This window comes from Astatotilapia calliptera, chromosome 8, assembly GCF_964374335.1.
Source record: "Astatotilapia calliptera chromosome 8, fAstCal68.1, whole genome shotgun sequence".
Classification (NCBI taxonomy): domain Eukaryota; kingdom Metazoa; phylum Chordata; class Actinopteri; order Cichliformes; family Cichlidae; genus Astatotilapia; species Astatotilapia calliptera.
The window spans coordinates 15927686-15943230 of NC_137429.1; the positions used below are offsets into that span (position 1 = coordinate 15927686).

The 15545-nt window shown below is 46.7% G+C and overlaps 1 protein-coding gene across 2 annotated transcripts; it reads left to right on the forward strand.

Annotated features, from left to right (window-relative positions):
• Positions 1 to 547: 547 nt before the first annotated feature.
• Positions 548 to 14894, forward strand: LOC113019342 (transforming growth factor beta-1-induced transcript 1 protein). Of its 2 annotated transcripts, XM_026162981.2 has the most exons (12): positions 548 to 815; positions 4047 to 4097; positions 4344 to 4492; positions 4593 to 4648; positions 5767 to 5903; positions 5980 to 6061; positions 6301 to 6385; positions 7061 to 7255; positions 7332 to 7505; positions 7634 to 7715; positions 12901 to 13049; positions 14097 to 14894. In XM_026162981.2, exons 1-12 carry the CDS (start codon positions 803 to 805, stop codon positions 14361 to 14363), a joined length of 1440 nt encoding a protein of 479 aa, XP_026018766.1. In that variant the 5' UTR covers positions 548 to 802; the 3' UTR covers positions 14364 to 14894. The 2 variants fall into 2 exon arrangements, with proteins under 2 accessions (XP_026018766.1, XP_026018767.1); XM_026162982.2 differs by lacking the exon at positions 4047 to 4097.
• Positions 14895 to 15545: the final 651 nt, after the last annotated feature.

Here is a 15545-nt window from a genome sequence, read left to right on the forward strand (position 1 = left end):
TCTCCTAATTTAAAAATTTAGTGTGTATTAATTCGAATAAGTCTGACTTAAGAATTGAAATAAAATTCAATAAAAAAAAATTGGATATATCCTAATCCTGACACTGAGCGGAGAAAACTTTGAAAACTGGCTTTGGGATACGCGTATAGTTTCTGTTCTTTTTCTATAGCCTTATAAAAAATACCCCACACACCCAAAAGGAAAAGAAAAAAACGCTTTCAAAGTGTGAATCACTAATATCTCACTAATATTGTGTTGGATTTTTAGTCCTATGCACGCACACGGAAATGAAACAAGTACGTAAAGAAACCAAAAATGGGAAGGTCCTGGTATTAAAACCCTGAAAACGAAAACAAAACCGGGAAAATGAGCGTCATTTCCAATATTTTCTGTTTTCAGAACTACACGCTTGCAGCAGAAGCAGCGGCGCGTCCTCTCTTAGAGCCACTAAATCCTTAATTTTCGATCCCAAATATGGACTAGGAATGTCCAGGGTGACGTCTCGTGTCCGGGGAATGCGAGTTTGTAACCGCATTTATTTAACTACGCCTTCCTCGCTCTGAGGTCCTGGTAGGCATTACACAGGAAGAGAGCCGTGTTGGAAAAAAAAGAGACGGGACGCCCTCCTCCTCTTCCTCCTCCTCCTTCTGTTGGCGGATAACGGTGCCCAAGAAGTTATTCAGGACCGACGCAGACAATAGCGCCGAGACCTTCTATCCAGCTGTGATCCACGGTCATCACTACTGATTAATGGTGTCTGCGCTGTGTCACAAAGAGGGAAACAGTCGGCTGAGATCCTATCATGGAGGATTTGGGTGAGTATTACAGCTGCTCTTCGTTTCATGCCTTGTAACTACATGTTGAGATATCTTGAAGGGATCTGTGGGGAAGGGGTGGTGTGCCCAAACGGAGGAAATAAGGTCTATGTTGATTCTGGCAGTCATAGAGTACAGATCCCTGGCTTACAAGGACATGTAGAAAAGAGGGGCTGTAACATAAGGAGCAATGGAAAGCAGTAGGAAATACTTTTTAAAAAAAATGAGTGGTACAAGTTCCCAGTCAGCAACAGTGAGGAAATTTCTTATAATAACTCATACATGCCAATATTTTAGATGTTTGTAGAGCTGTGTTTTACCTTCATTGTGCAGGGGCACATACCCACAAATACATGCAGGTAACACATGAACCCGTGCACTGCTCTACATCTGCCCGACCTTCACTCGGGTCTTCCTGCACGGCCTGCAAATACAATAAAAAGCTCTGAAAATTCGATTTAAAGGGGTCCAGAGCAGGCATGTCTGTCCATTAACATTAACAAGTTATGGATGGATGGAGTGCCACATAATGTTGAAGAGAGTGTTTTCCATTTTGAAGGAATTGAAGACATGAGAGAAGACAGCATCAGAGAGCATCCCCCCCATTTCTGAATGATACTGGAAGCAAATGTCTTCTTTTCTCTAAAACAACATGATGGGAAGCTGACTCTTTGTGTCAGAAAATAGCTGTGTGTTGGAAAGGCCCTGAAATAGCCCGGGGCAATGCTGCTATTTGTAAAAGCCACAGAGTTCAAGGAAAATAGACATGGCTTTTGCCTCAGCTGCCCATTCTCTCTGGGAGTTTCTTCTGTTTTTTCACCAAGTACGCTTCAAGAGTGGAGCATTTGTGCTTCTCAAGCAACACGAGGAGGGGGAAAAAATGGCATGGTGTACACATCTGGGCACATCTGGATCGGATTGCACACGGTGACACGGAGGTGCTGGGCTTGAGCGCCATGTTTGAGAGTCTTGGCTTGCGCTGTCGTCCAACAGTGTTGTAAGTTTATGCATCGGATTTGGCGAGGCTTTCGGCGAGAGAGAGACCACTTGTTAGAGAGGCCTACGGCCAAGACAAACAAGTCTGCAGGCCGCTCTAAATATGGTCATAATTCCCATTGAGAGAAGTTCAGCTCCTTATATGTGCTGCTCAGCCTCTTCGAGTATGTGTGTGTGTGTGTGTCTGTGTGTGTGTGAGAGACACACAGCACAGCAGGGAGGTGGAGGGCCAGTAGTATATGCACACGGTTCTCACCGCATGGTCGTACCAGAAGTGTGAATCATCCGGGGTAGAAATGACCACAGCGGTGTGCTCGGGCCGGGCAAACTCAAGTTTTGTGACACATGGCCGAGCAGCGTAGGTTTAGAACATAGCACTTCACCAGATTCTGAATTAGAAATTCATGATTCATAATGTGACGAGCCTTGCGTAGCTGCTTTAGATGGGAAGTCACCCTGTGACGGTTTCTCCAAAGCCACGAATGAACTCTGACCTGCAGCTCGTAAATCAGCATGCAGAAAATGGACACGTCAAATTTCATCCATTAAATAGGCCGGAATTATCTGGCAGTGTGACTAAATGCTGTTCTTTTTCTACATCAATAACTAAGAAAACCAGTTGTGCAATGCTCGTCTGTCACACTGAGTCACAGCTGCAATACAAGAAAGAGTGTGATAATACTAGATGAAGCAGTTACTCCACATCTGAGGAGTGCCTGAGATGTGTCATCCGTGGCTTTGGGAGGAGGTTTCATGGAAAGACCATTCACCTGCTTCCAAGTAGTAATCAAGACTGGAAAACCTTATTGTTTTCTACAAAGCTCTGACTTGCATGACTCGTAATAATACAGAAGTACCAGAACCCCCCCAAGAAAGTACTTTTTTTTTTCTTTTAACCAAAATGTAATAGATATTGCATCACTGTAAACTGTTTACTGAAAACATTTGAAGGTCTTTTAAAGAAATTTGGAATTTTAAATATCCACCATCTGTTATCAGGATCCTCAGACCTAATTTACAAGCTTCCAAAGTTTTTTTAGATAAAGTGCTTTCGAACACTTTGCACGCTCTCACGTCGTACACCTGCACATTTCTAACATCTGCTGATGATGTCACAATGATGTTGTTATGGTTACGTTAGCTTGGGCTTTACAAATTGAGGACGTTAAGTTTGAGTTCTCAGGCATCCAGGTCCAGAAATTAAAGCAAGTGGACTTTTTACCATCCATCCATTCTTTTCCGATTATCCAGTTCAGAGTCTCGGGGCCCTTTAGCCTCTCCCAGCTGCCACAGGGTGAATGTTTTGCCTCCCCTGTAGCTGTTAAATACCTGGGACTCTCCGTCAGCTCTTGGATGAGAGGCAAAACATCTTCACAAACTAAGTCCAGATGCCTTTCTTCAAGCACTCGAGACAGGATGTTTGTCAGCCACATGATTGGATTTGTTTGTACACGGGATCAAAAGTCGGGATATTTTGTTGTCTGGCTTTGGCTAAGGAATTCTATCGATAAGCCTGTTTTCCATTCCTATCATGTTAAAGTGTTAAAATACAGTACAAAAAGCCTCTGTCTGGTAAAAAGTGTCACTCCTGTGTGCTTGACTTCAGTAACCCTGAGGTAACACAAGTCTTCTGTGTCAGTCTGGAACCAGCTTACAACTGGACTGACCTTTCTTATTTATTTTAACTTCTTGGAAGGGAAGGCCAAAATTTTCATTTTGATAATATAAAAGTTAAAAAAAAAAAGGGACTGGTACCCTTTCAGGACTCACAATAAATGGTTGCTATGTCATTACACATACATGGTAAACCACTGTTACTCATATGAAGTCCTCTTTCATCTTCAGTCTGCTTCGGTTGCTTGTCAGGATAAGTGATGTCACACAGCTGTAGATGCTAACACTTGAGTGAGTTTAGTTTCTGTGCAGCTTCTACTTCAGAGTGAGCGTGTGAGTGTGTGTGGGCGGAGGAGTGGACTCAGATATCAGCTGCCAAACACTCTTCCTCCTCTGCTTCCTTTCCACACTGGCATGTTTAGAATATGAATGCAGGAACGCTTGAGCGTCTGAGCGACCTCACCGTCAGTGGACTATCTCTGAGCTGCGCCGGTTCTGACTGTCCTGTCCTCTGAGTGACGAGCGTCCGCCAGCGCTCGCTGTCCTCTGTGTTGTGTCTCGGTGTGTGGGCTGAGTTGCTGCTGCTGTATTGGTCACAAAAGGCTGTCTGTGTCTCCTCAGGAGTGCCTGAGCCGCTTAACTACCCTCTCAGTCCTCGTATTGTTGTGTTTGGTACGTAGCTGCCTGTGCATGCGTTTGTATGTGTTTCGTCTCGTCTGTCGTTTAACTCAACTTAATACCTTCTTGTCATGCAGCGTAATACTTTGCATGCTTTTTAAATTACTTTCTTAACTTGAATCTCTTGATTGACTTTTAATACTTGGTAAATAAACTTGGCACCATTAGTGACAACCATGAATGTTTGTGACATGAAATGTGGCTTCTGTGGTGCTACAGAAACTTCTCTCTCCCTTCCAGATGCCCTCCTTGCTGATCTGGAGAACACAGGCTCCCCTTTACCTCGGTGTCCCGTCCTGCTCACCTCTGACCCGCCTCAAAATGCCGATCCCACCACCCAGGACCCAGCCCAGAGCCGGCCGCCGCCTCCTGCATACACCCCGCAGCAGGTGGTCAATCCGGGCCACGTTCATACCAGTTTTCTTTCTTCCTGATTATGCCGAGGCTTTGATAAAGTTTGTTTGATCACTCGTCTGTTTTGTCTCTTAGACCGTTTCTTCAGCAATGAAGACTACACAGAACTCCACCCCTGACAAATTATACAGGTAACTCCTTCATAGATGTCTTTTTCCATTGCTCACAGGATCACCGGCAAATTCATTACTTGTTCTGCTGTTTGTAAACACAAATATCTAAACAGCCAATCACACGGCAGCAACTCAGTGTATTTTGGCATGTAGACATGTTTCCAGCACTTTGTTAAATCTACGCCTCACAGAATTAAAGCAGTTCTGAAGGACCTGAACTAGCGTGGAGTACCTAATAAAAGAAGAATTAACTGTATGACATGTAATTCTGAGCCAGGTTTAAGGCATCTAAATTTCCTGCTGCTTTTAGCCTTGTTCAAAATACCACAAGCCAACACATCATCATTATTGTTTTGGCTCTTTCCTCTAAATTGCCCAGCTGAAGGTGATCAGACCTCAGCTTGTGTCCAGATGGCTTGCTACCTGTTTGTTCCATGGTTTTCCTCTCTTGCCACAGCCATCTCGAGGCTCTCTCTACCACATGTGGGGTGTTGCAGATTCCTCAGTTTTCCCTCGATGCCCAGTGTAATGAAATCCAAGGACAGCAGCTTCCCTGCTTTCAGCTATCTGCTCGTACTTAGGGAGCTTCTTCTTAAAGACCCACCAAAGCAATAATCCTGGGCAGGTGTTAGCCTCTAGCATAATGAAACACCCCAAGGACTCTAACACAACAGCAACTGGTTTCCGCCAGTTGGGTGTGATGATCTGATGAAAATGTGTTTGTTCTAATCCACCAGCAGCTGCCGGTCCCAGATGTGCTAGCTGATGATAATGGCTTCTTTTCCATTGGGTGACCCTCAGGACTTAATCAGGGTGCCTAAAGTGTCCCTCTGTCTCAGGGAAGCAGCTCAGCATGTGCTGCAGAGTTGCACATTTTGAGCACAGCTGGCATGTGAAGTTTTGATGGACTGGGATAGAGTGTTTTACACGGAGAGATAGTGTGTCAGCATGTTGATGTATGAACCCAAACCCTGTTAGGAATCTCATTCATTTTCTTTACATCACTCTTTGCAAAGCAATGTGTGGTTTTTAAGCAAGCGAGAGAATTCTCCTCCTCGCATAACGAGTCCAACAACATTGTTTATACTTTGTTTTTTTAATGCCTTTTATTGTTAATATTATCTGTCTCCCTGCAGCACAGTGTGTAAACCGCGCTCTCCCCGAAGCGCAGATCCTCCTCTGGCCTTCTCTTCCTCCTCGCTGCTGGGGGGAGGTCTGAGTGAACTGGACCATCTGCTACAGGAACTCAACGCCACCCAGTTTAACATCACAGGTTAGCATGTGTGCGTGTGTTTTAAATCCTCGTGTTTAAATCAGATTTCTTATCTATGATCCTGTTTTGTTGTTAGATGAGATCCTGGCTCAGTTCCCTTCTTCTAAGAAAGATGAGAGGGATAATATCAAGGATAAAGCACCAACCTCCTCCTCCAGGTACCAAATCCACAGGGAAATAAGAGAGTATAATCTGTCTGAGTATCACTGTATACGACTGAGGAAGTAGGTCTGTTTTATGCAAACGCACCCCTTTAAAATCTGCTTACATTTAAAAACCTGCAGTATTATTTTTTTATTGCAAGTAAAAATCCATATTTGCACATGTGCGAGTGTGCAGCATTTTAGCATGTTTCTGATCATGTGTGTAATCTGTGGGTTTGATTTCGGTGTTTTAGCTCTGCGAAGCCTTCTGCAACATCGGCCACATTGGAACTGGACAAGCTGATGGCTTCGCTGTCTGACTTCAGAGTCCAGAGCACCGTAAGAGTCACCCACAGCTGCATGAAAATGCTAACCTGTCAACTTTTTACTTGTAAATTCACAGCGGCGCTCACTATATGACTTTTACAGAATGCTAATATTAGTGTTGGATCCCTGTAGAGGTTGAGTTGACTTCATAATGGCTACACTGTTACTGTGCAGCCTGCTGGCCACAGCACATGCCTGCTGGTACAGATCAGTCACCAGATATGGCTTGTGGATGAAAATTAGTCTTGGTCTTAATTTTTCCAGAGTCTAAAATAGCTTCAGATTGTCAGTAGTCAGCTTAAAGATCAGCTTTTGGAACAGCGTATAATCTAGTTCTCTCCTTTTTGGTGAGTCGGCTTGCGAGCAGAGCAGGCAGTTCTGTCATTATAAGGCTGTTTAGTTTCAGTATGCAGTCCAGCTGTGAGTGATAAACAAGACTGCTGTGGGAACAGAGTCTTAAAAAGGAAACGTCTCCACTGCATATCCATGACTAACCAGGCTAAAGTCTCCAGGCAGAGCAGAGAGACATGTGTAGAGCCTTGGCTCAAACTATGTGCAGTATTGTTATGATTTGACTTTTCCTCACATTGGTTTCTTCCAAACAAATTAATTTCCACCATCTGTGGAGTGATGATAAACTCCCAAAGAATTAACATCATAAGGACTCTGTGCTTTGTCTTCTCTCAGCCAGCTGCGCCTGTCACTCCAGCGCCCGTTACAGCATCACCGCAGCAGCCGGCCGCTGCCCCTCCTCAGCCTCCTTCATCAGGAGGCTCACTGGACAGCATGCTGGGGCTCCTCCAATCAGACCTGACCCGACAAGGAGTGCAAACGTCCTCTAAGGGGAACTGCTCAGCCTGCCAAAAGCCGGTTGTCGGACAGGTGAGCAGTCAGAATATATCTGTCAGACATGTGATGAGGAAGACCCTCACTTGAGTTGACCTGGCTGTTTGTGCAGGTGGTGACAGCTCTGGGGAAGGTGTGGCACCCCGAGCACTTCGTGTGCACCGAGTGTGAGACGGAGCTGGGCAGTCGAAACTTCTTCGAGAAGGACGGGCGGCCGTACTGCGAGCCGGACTACTTCACGCTGTTCTCCCCTCACTGCGCGCACTGCAACAAACCCATACTGAACGTGAGCCGCTGAGATGGGAACATGTTTCTGTTACTCAACTCTGAGCTTATTTAAAGAGCTCAGATCGATATCACAGCCCACCTAAAGCTCTGTAACTTTCTCTTTTTTTCACTTTAATCGTTGTGTAGAAAATGGTCACGGCTCTGGACAAGAACTGGCACCCAGAGTGTTTCTGCTGTGTGAAGTGCAGCCGCGCCTTTGGAGAGGAAGGTAATGGGTGGTGCTGTTAATTCCTGTCAGGGGTAACAATACATTGCAGTCAGGCCACACTTACATGAAGCCCTTTATACCATACATCCATTAGCATTCAGACAGCATTTTATAATGTTATTGAAAGTTTTATACTATATATATTTCAGGAAATTCCTACCTTTTGCGGTAAATAAAGCACATCTTATCTCATTTATTAAATTATTAGATTATTTTAAACATTACAACCAGTTTCAGAGTTTATAATAACTTACAGTTTGCACTTCGAGACCCTAGAACATTTGATTTTAACCTTACATTAAAAAAGGCTACATCCTGTCTGAATGTTTCATGACTAGTGGGGTCATGACAGATATTCAGACATTTGCACAAATTTACTAATTTTTTGAAAAGATAACAAAGTTGCAGTGTCCATGACTGTAGGCGGCCATGTTTTTGTATCTACGTTCATATCACGTTATATAACTGAAGGGTTTAAGGCCACACCTCTTAATCTTTGAATGCTGGTGTATAACCATGCAGTCTGTCGTTGCAACATTTGTAAAGGAATGCGTCGTTCTAAAGAACTCGTCGAATTCAATTCAATTCAATTCAATTTTATTTATATAGCGCCAAATCACAACATAAGTCGCCTCAAGGCGCTTCATAGATACAGAGAAAAACCCAACAATCATATGACCCCCTATGAGCAAACACTTTGGCAACAGTGGGAAGGAAAAACTCCCTTTTAACAGGAAGAAACCTCCAGCAGAACCAGGCTCAGGGAGGGGGGTGACTGGTTAGGGTGAGAGAAGGAAGACGGGATAAAGACATGCTGTGGAAGAGAGACAGAGGTTAATAACAGATATAATTCAATGCAGAGAGGTCTATTAATACATAGTGAGTGAGAAAGGTGACTGGAAAGGAAAAACTCAATGCATCATGGGAATCCCCCGGCAGCCTACGTCTATGTGAATTCAAGAGGTCAGATTGTGAAATTTCCTCCCTCCTCAGATATTCCACCATCGAGTTTACGTGGTGCTTATTTAAAAGTGAAAGTATTTAGGAACCACAGCAGCTCAGCCATGAACTGACAGATCAGGCAAAGTTGCTGAGGAGCAACAAGATCGGCGACGCTCTGCTGTCTCAGTAACTGCAGAGTGGAATTAACATCAGCACTGACACTGTGTGCTGGGAGCTTCATGGCATGGTAGAGTTTTAAAATATATTTGCAGAGACAGGGATGGACTGACAGTAGTTTTCAGAAGTATTCCTGAAGCCAAGCAGCAATCTTGTCATTTTTGTAAGGCAGAACTACTTAAGGGTCAGAAGATAACAGCACTTTGTTTTTGAGGTTGCCCACAGAGATTTCTTCTGTGAGTTTTTTTTATTGACATTGTGCAAGTTAACTGATTAAAACCTTACATTCCTTTTAATTTGTAAAAACTTTGGATACATTATTCCTAAATTGTCTGTGCAGGTTCTCAGTGATTTGGTTCATGATAGTGTTAAGAGCTTGAAAATTGGTTTAAATGACCACTTTCAACATCTGACAATTTGTCTTTGTGCTGTTTTCAAATATGAGGTCGAAAACATTAGCAAATCTCTGCATTCCGCTTTTATTTCCAGTTTACACGGTTTCCTAACTTTTTTTGGGATCGGGGTTATATCGGCAGTTTCACTCTGCCGTGAATTTCGAGGCAAAACACTGAGTCTCTGTATTTCCTTGGCAAGAAAATGGCCAAATTTAAAGCAGCACGAGCTCTGAGATGGAAAAATACAGCCGGCCGTTGTTAGTTCAGATCATCCATCCATCCATCCATCTTCATCCGCTTATCCGAGGTCGGGTCGCGGGGGTAGCAGCCTAAGCAAAGAGGTCCAGACCTCCCTCTCCCCAGCCACCTCCTCCAGCTTGTCCGGGGGAATACCAAGGCGTTCCCAGGCCAGCCGAGAGATATAATCTCTCCAGCGTGTCCTGGGTCTGCCCCGGGGCCTCCTCCCGGTGGGACATGCCTGGAACACCTCGCCCAGGAGGCGCCCAGGGGGCATCCTTGCCAGATGCCCGAACCACCTCAGCTGGCTCCTTTCGATGTGGAGCAGCAGCTGCTCTACTCTAAGCCCCTCCCGGATGGCCGAACTTCTCACCCTATCTCTAAGGGAGAGGCCAGCCACCCTTCGGAGGAAGCTCATTTCCGCCGCTTGTATCCGCGATCTCGTTCTTTCGGTCACTACCCACAGCTCGTGGCCATAGGTGAGGGTAGGGACGTAGATCGACCGGTAAATTGAGAGCTTCGCTTTTACACTCAGCTCCCTCTTCACCACGACTGACCGGTGCAGCGTCCGCATTACTGCAGCCGCAGCCCCAATCCGTCTGTCGATCTCCAGCTCCCTTCTCCCATCACTCGCGAACAAGACCCCGAGATACTTGAACTCCTCCACTTGGGGCAGGAACTCATCCCCGACCCGGAGTGGGCACTCCACCCTTTTCCGGCTGAGAACCATGGCCTCAGATTTGGAGGTGCTGATCCTCATTCCCGCTGCGTTACACTCGGCTGCGAACCGCTCCAGTGCGAGCTGGAGGCCCTCACCCGATGAAGCCAACAGAACCACATCATCCGCAAAAATCAGAGATGAGATTCTGAGGCCACCAAAGCGAAAGCCCTCCGCCACTTGGCTGCGCCTAGAAATCCTGTCCATAAAAATTATGAACAGAACCGGAGACAAAGGGCAGCCTTGGCGGAGCCCATCACCCACCGGGAACGAGTCCGACTTATTGCCGGCAATGCGAACCAAGCTCTTGCAACGGTTGTATAGGGATTGAATGGCCCGTAGCAATGGGCCAGACACCCCATACTCGCGCAACACCTCCCACAGGACGCCCCGAGGGACACGGTCGAATGCCTTCTCCAGGTCCACAAAACACATGTAGACTGGTTGGGCAAACTCCCATGCACCCTCAAGTATCCTGGAGAGGACAAAGAGCTGGTCCAGTGTTCCGCGACCAGGACGAAAACCGCATTGTTCCTCCTGTATCCGAGGTTCGACTAGCGGACGAACCCTCCTCTCCAGCACCCTGGCATAGACTTTCCCGGGGAGGCTGAGGAGTGTGATCCCCCTGTAGTTGGAACACACCCTCCGGTCCCCCTTCTTGAAGATGGGGACCACCACCCCGGTCTGCCAGTCCACAGGTACTGCCCCTGATCTCCACGCAACATTGCAGAGACGTGTCAACCAAGACAGCCCTACAACGTCCAGAGCCTTCAGGAACTCGGGGCGGACCTCATCGACACCAGGGGCTCTGCCACCAAGGAGTTGTTTAACTGCCTCAGTGACCTCGCCCCCGGAAATCGGTGGGTCACACCCCTCATCCCCAGACTCTGCTTCCTCCCCGGAAGACGTGTCAGTGGGATTAAGGAGGTCCTCGAAGTATTCCTTCCACCGCCCGACAATTTTCTCAGTCGACGTCAACAGCGCTCCGCCAGCACTATACACAGTGCAGGTAGAGCACCGCTTTCCCCTCCTGAGACGCCTGACGGTTTGCCAGAATCTCTTCGAGGCAGTCCGAAAGTCTTTTTCCATGGCCTCTCCGAACTCCTCCCACACCCGAGTTTTTGCTTCAGCCACTGCCCGAGCCGCATTCCGCTTGGCCTGTCGATACCTGTCGGCTGCCTCCGGAGTCCCACAGGCTAACCAAGCCCGATAGGCCTCCTTCTTCAGCCTGGTGGCTCCCTTCACCTCTGGTGTCCACCATTTGGTTCGGGGATTACCACCACGGCAGGCACCAACCACCTTGCGGCCGCAGCTCAATGCAGCAGCTTCGGCAATGGAGACGCTGAACATGGTCCATTCGGACTCAATGTCCCCAGTCTCCCTCGGAATGCTGTTGAAGCTCTGCCGGAGGTGTGCGTTGAAGATCTCGCGGACTGGGGCCTCTGCTAGACGTTCCCAGCACACCCTCACTACGCGTTTAGGTGCACCAGGTCTGTCCAGCGTCCTCCCCCGCCACCTGATCCAACTCACCACCAGGTGGTGATCAGTTGACAGCTCAGCCCCTCTCTTTACCCGAGTGTCCAGAACATATGGTCGCAGGTCTGGTGATACGATTACAAAATCGATCATCGACCTACGGCCTAGAGCATCCTGGTGCCACGTGCACTTATGGACACTCTTATGTTCGAACAGGGTGTTCGTTATGGCCAAACTGTGATTAGCACAGAAGTCCAATAACAAAGCACCGCTCGGGTTCAGATCAGGGAGGCCGTTCCTCCCAATCACGCCCCTCCAGGTCTCGCTGTCGTTACCCACGTGAGCATTGAAGTCTCCCAGCAGGACAACAGAGTCTCCAGGTGGAGCACCTTCCAGCACCCCCCCCAGGGACTCTAAGAAGGCTGGGTACTCCGAACTGCCACTCGGCGCATAAGCGCAGATGACAGTCAGGACCCGTTCCCCGACCCTAAGGCGCAGGGAACAAACCCTCTCGTCCACCGGGAAAAACCCCAACGTACCGGCAGCAAGCCGAGGGGATATAAGAATACCCACCCCAGCCCGCCGCCTCTCACCAGGGGCAACTCCAGACTGAGACAGAGTCCAGCCCCTCTCCAGGAGACTGGTTCCAGAGCCCAGACAATGCGTAGAGGTGAGCCCAACTATATCTAGCCGGTACCTCTCAACCTCACGCACCAACTCAGGCTCCTTCCCCACCAGAGAGGTGACATTCCATGTCCCTATTGCCAGTCTTGGCAGCCGGGGGTCGGTCCGCCAGGGCCTCCGCTCCTGGCCGCCACCCGGCTCACAATGCACCCGACCCCTATGGCGCCTCCTGCGGGTGGTGGGCCTGCGGGAGGATGGGCCCATGTCTCCTCTTCGGGCTGTGCCCGGCCGGGCCCCATGGACTAAGGCCCGGCCACCAGACGCTCGCCCTCGGGCACCCTCCCCGGGCCTGGCTCCAGGGCGGGGCCCCGGTAACCCTATCCCGGGCAGGGTAAACTGTTCCCTCGATATTCTTTTCATGGGGGTCTTCTGAATCGCTCTTTGTCTGGTCCCTCACCTAGTTCAGATCAATAAAATGTAATGTTGCACAAACCGCAGTCACAAAGAAAAGGTTTGGACTGATTTTCCTTTTTAAATCTGTGATATTATACAGTAAATCTGACATTTATCAAAAGAGCTCTTGAGCTGAGTCAAACTGTGGCGATGTCCTCTGCAGGTTTCCATGACCGTGAGGGCCAGCAGTACTGCCAGCAGTGCTTCTTGACTCTGTTTGCTTCCCGCTGTCAAGGCTGCAGCCAGCCCATCCTGGAAAACTACATCTCAGCTCTAAACTCTCTCTGGCACCCACAGTGCTTTGTATGTCGGGTGAGTGTTGCATTTTACTTGATCAAGAGTTGCAGCATTAATTGATGCGTTAGGCTTACAGGTCGTTTCAGGTTAATTTGCTCTGAAAAAGGTCAGAAAGGTTGGAGAACACCATGAGAGGTTATGAGGAGATTAAGAGGAATTTACATCCTTTAATACCAAGGAAGTCCCTTTTCAAAATAAAGTTAAAATACCTTTATTTTCACAGCCAGGTTACGTCTAACCTAGACAATAAAAAGACTATTGGTGATAGAATAGCAGAACACAAATATGCCACATGCACAGGTAAGACATTACCAGGACTTTTATATTAACACTGGCCACATCTGTCTTTTACTGCAAAGATGTGGCAGACGAAGGCGTCTTAATTAAAGGGAAGCTTTTCTGGATTTATAAATAACAGCTTGCTAAATGTCATGGCTTAAACGGTACCTCAGTTTTACTTATTTCTCCTAACCTTTATTTGCCTTTATAAATGCATTTATGTCGTCTATGTTTGCTGCTGCTCTCTGTTCTCCTTCTTGCCTGATTTCAGCTGAATTTGGATGAATGCTTGGAGACTGCTCCTGTTGGTGGAGCATCACTAGAAAAGATTCAGTGTGTTCGTGGTCGTGTGTCGAAACAGGGTTTTGTTTTGTTTTTTAGCTTAAACACAACCTTGCTGTGAAAATAAATGCATTTAATGATATATTTCCTGTCCTAGGAGCACCTCAAATAGAAGTGAGTTGATTCAGTGATTGATTTTTTTCTTTGTAAGGCCGATTCTAAATTTCCCAGATTGAACATCTATGAGACCAGTGAGCTCATATTTATCCTTTGAGGAGTCTCCTAACCCACAGCTGACACACTGAATCTGCTCCGTGGCAAATAGATCACGATGGCTGTGCAATGAAACCTCAATGAGGAAGTTCATGCAAAAAACAAAACACAAATAAGCTGGAATTATGTCATGGGAAAGTTGTCATTTCACATGAAAACGCTGTAATTAGAGTTGCATGAGTCAGCGTTGTGACTAGGTCTCGCTGTGTCGCTTCCTCTCGTTTCCAGGAGTGCTACAGCCCCTTCGTCAACGGCAGCTTTTTCGAGCACGAGGGCAAGCCGCTGTGCGAGGCCCACTACCACCAGTCCCGCGGCAGCATGTGTCAGGCCTGCCAGCAGCCCATCCTGGGGCGCTGCGTCACCGCAATGGGGGCCAAATTCCACCCGCATCACCTCGTGTGTCACTTCTGCCTGAAGCCGCTGAGCAAAGGCTGCTTCAAGGAGCAGGAGAACAAACCCTACTGCCACCCCTGCTTCATCAAGCTCTTTGGTTGAGGGCCCAGCAGGTCTTCGCCAGCCTGCCCTGAGAAGAAGCCCTAATGTGACTCTCAGTTCTCTCTTTTTTTTTCATTTTTTTGTTACTGTGGGAGTTAGGGCGGAGCTGGACTCTTTGTAAATTTTGAAGAATATCTGAGTCAGCAGAGAGATGAGGAGGAAGACAGAATCATCCAACCCAAACCAGCCCTATTTTATTTTAACCATGGACTTTCAGTGCAAGGTTACAAACTTTATCACGGCTCAGAAACAAAAACACAGTGTGTTTAAATGAAATGAAAATTACGTTTTGCTACCAGGTGTAAAAAGAAGCATACATTTATACATCATTTGAGAATTTTTCCTGTTGTGCAAGGAAATCCCCTTTTAATATATTTGCTTTGTATTGCAGAAATTATCCACGTCACTGCAACTGCATTTTTATACCGTATGCTGACTGCTACATTTGTTTGTTTTTTCATTATTCATTCACTATTGCGCTGTGCAAAATGCCAAAAATGATTCCAAAGAATAAAATGAAAGCGAACGCGACTTGTTTTTGAGTGTTGATGTTTCTTTAAATTCACACGAGTCAGCTTTAAAAATGAAAAGCTCCTCTGCAGAAAGAAATATTTGATCTACTCCACTATTGGCAAGAACCTGGTGACAGTGGGAAGGAAAATCTGCCTCTTAATAGAAGAAACCTCCAGCAGAAGCAGTTGGTTGTGATAAAAGTCTGGTGAGAAAATTTACAAGCATCAGGCATAAGAAGATAAAGATTATTGATAGGTTATACGATTGGATGTTGAAAGGGCAGTTTGATAATTTTATTTCTATTTTTCAGTCATAAGTTTGTGTATGATAAGCAGTTGATTTATACAGAATTACTGTAAGTCATTTGCTGTGCAGGGTGAGACGGTAAATACTTTAGTTTTTGACTCCTTTACAATAAATAGAGGAGAAATATACACTCACCAGCTAAGTACACCTAGCTTTGTGAGATGGCACAATAACCAGCTGGAAGCAGAATGCAGAAGATGGTACACTGTGGTGATAAAAGGATGGAGATAGTCAGGAATGATACTCAGGTGGGCTGTGATGTTTAAACGATGCTCAATTTCTACTGAGACCTAACATGTTCCAAGATATCCACCACAACGTTACAACACCTGCATCACTTATGGAAGGCAGGATGGATCCACG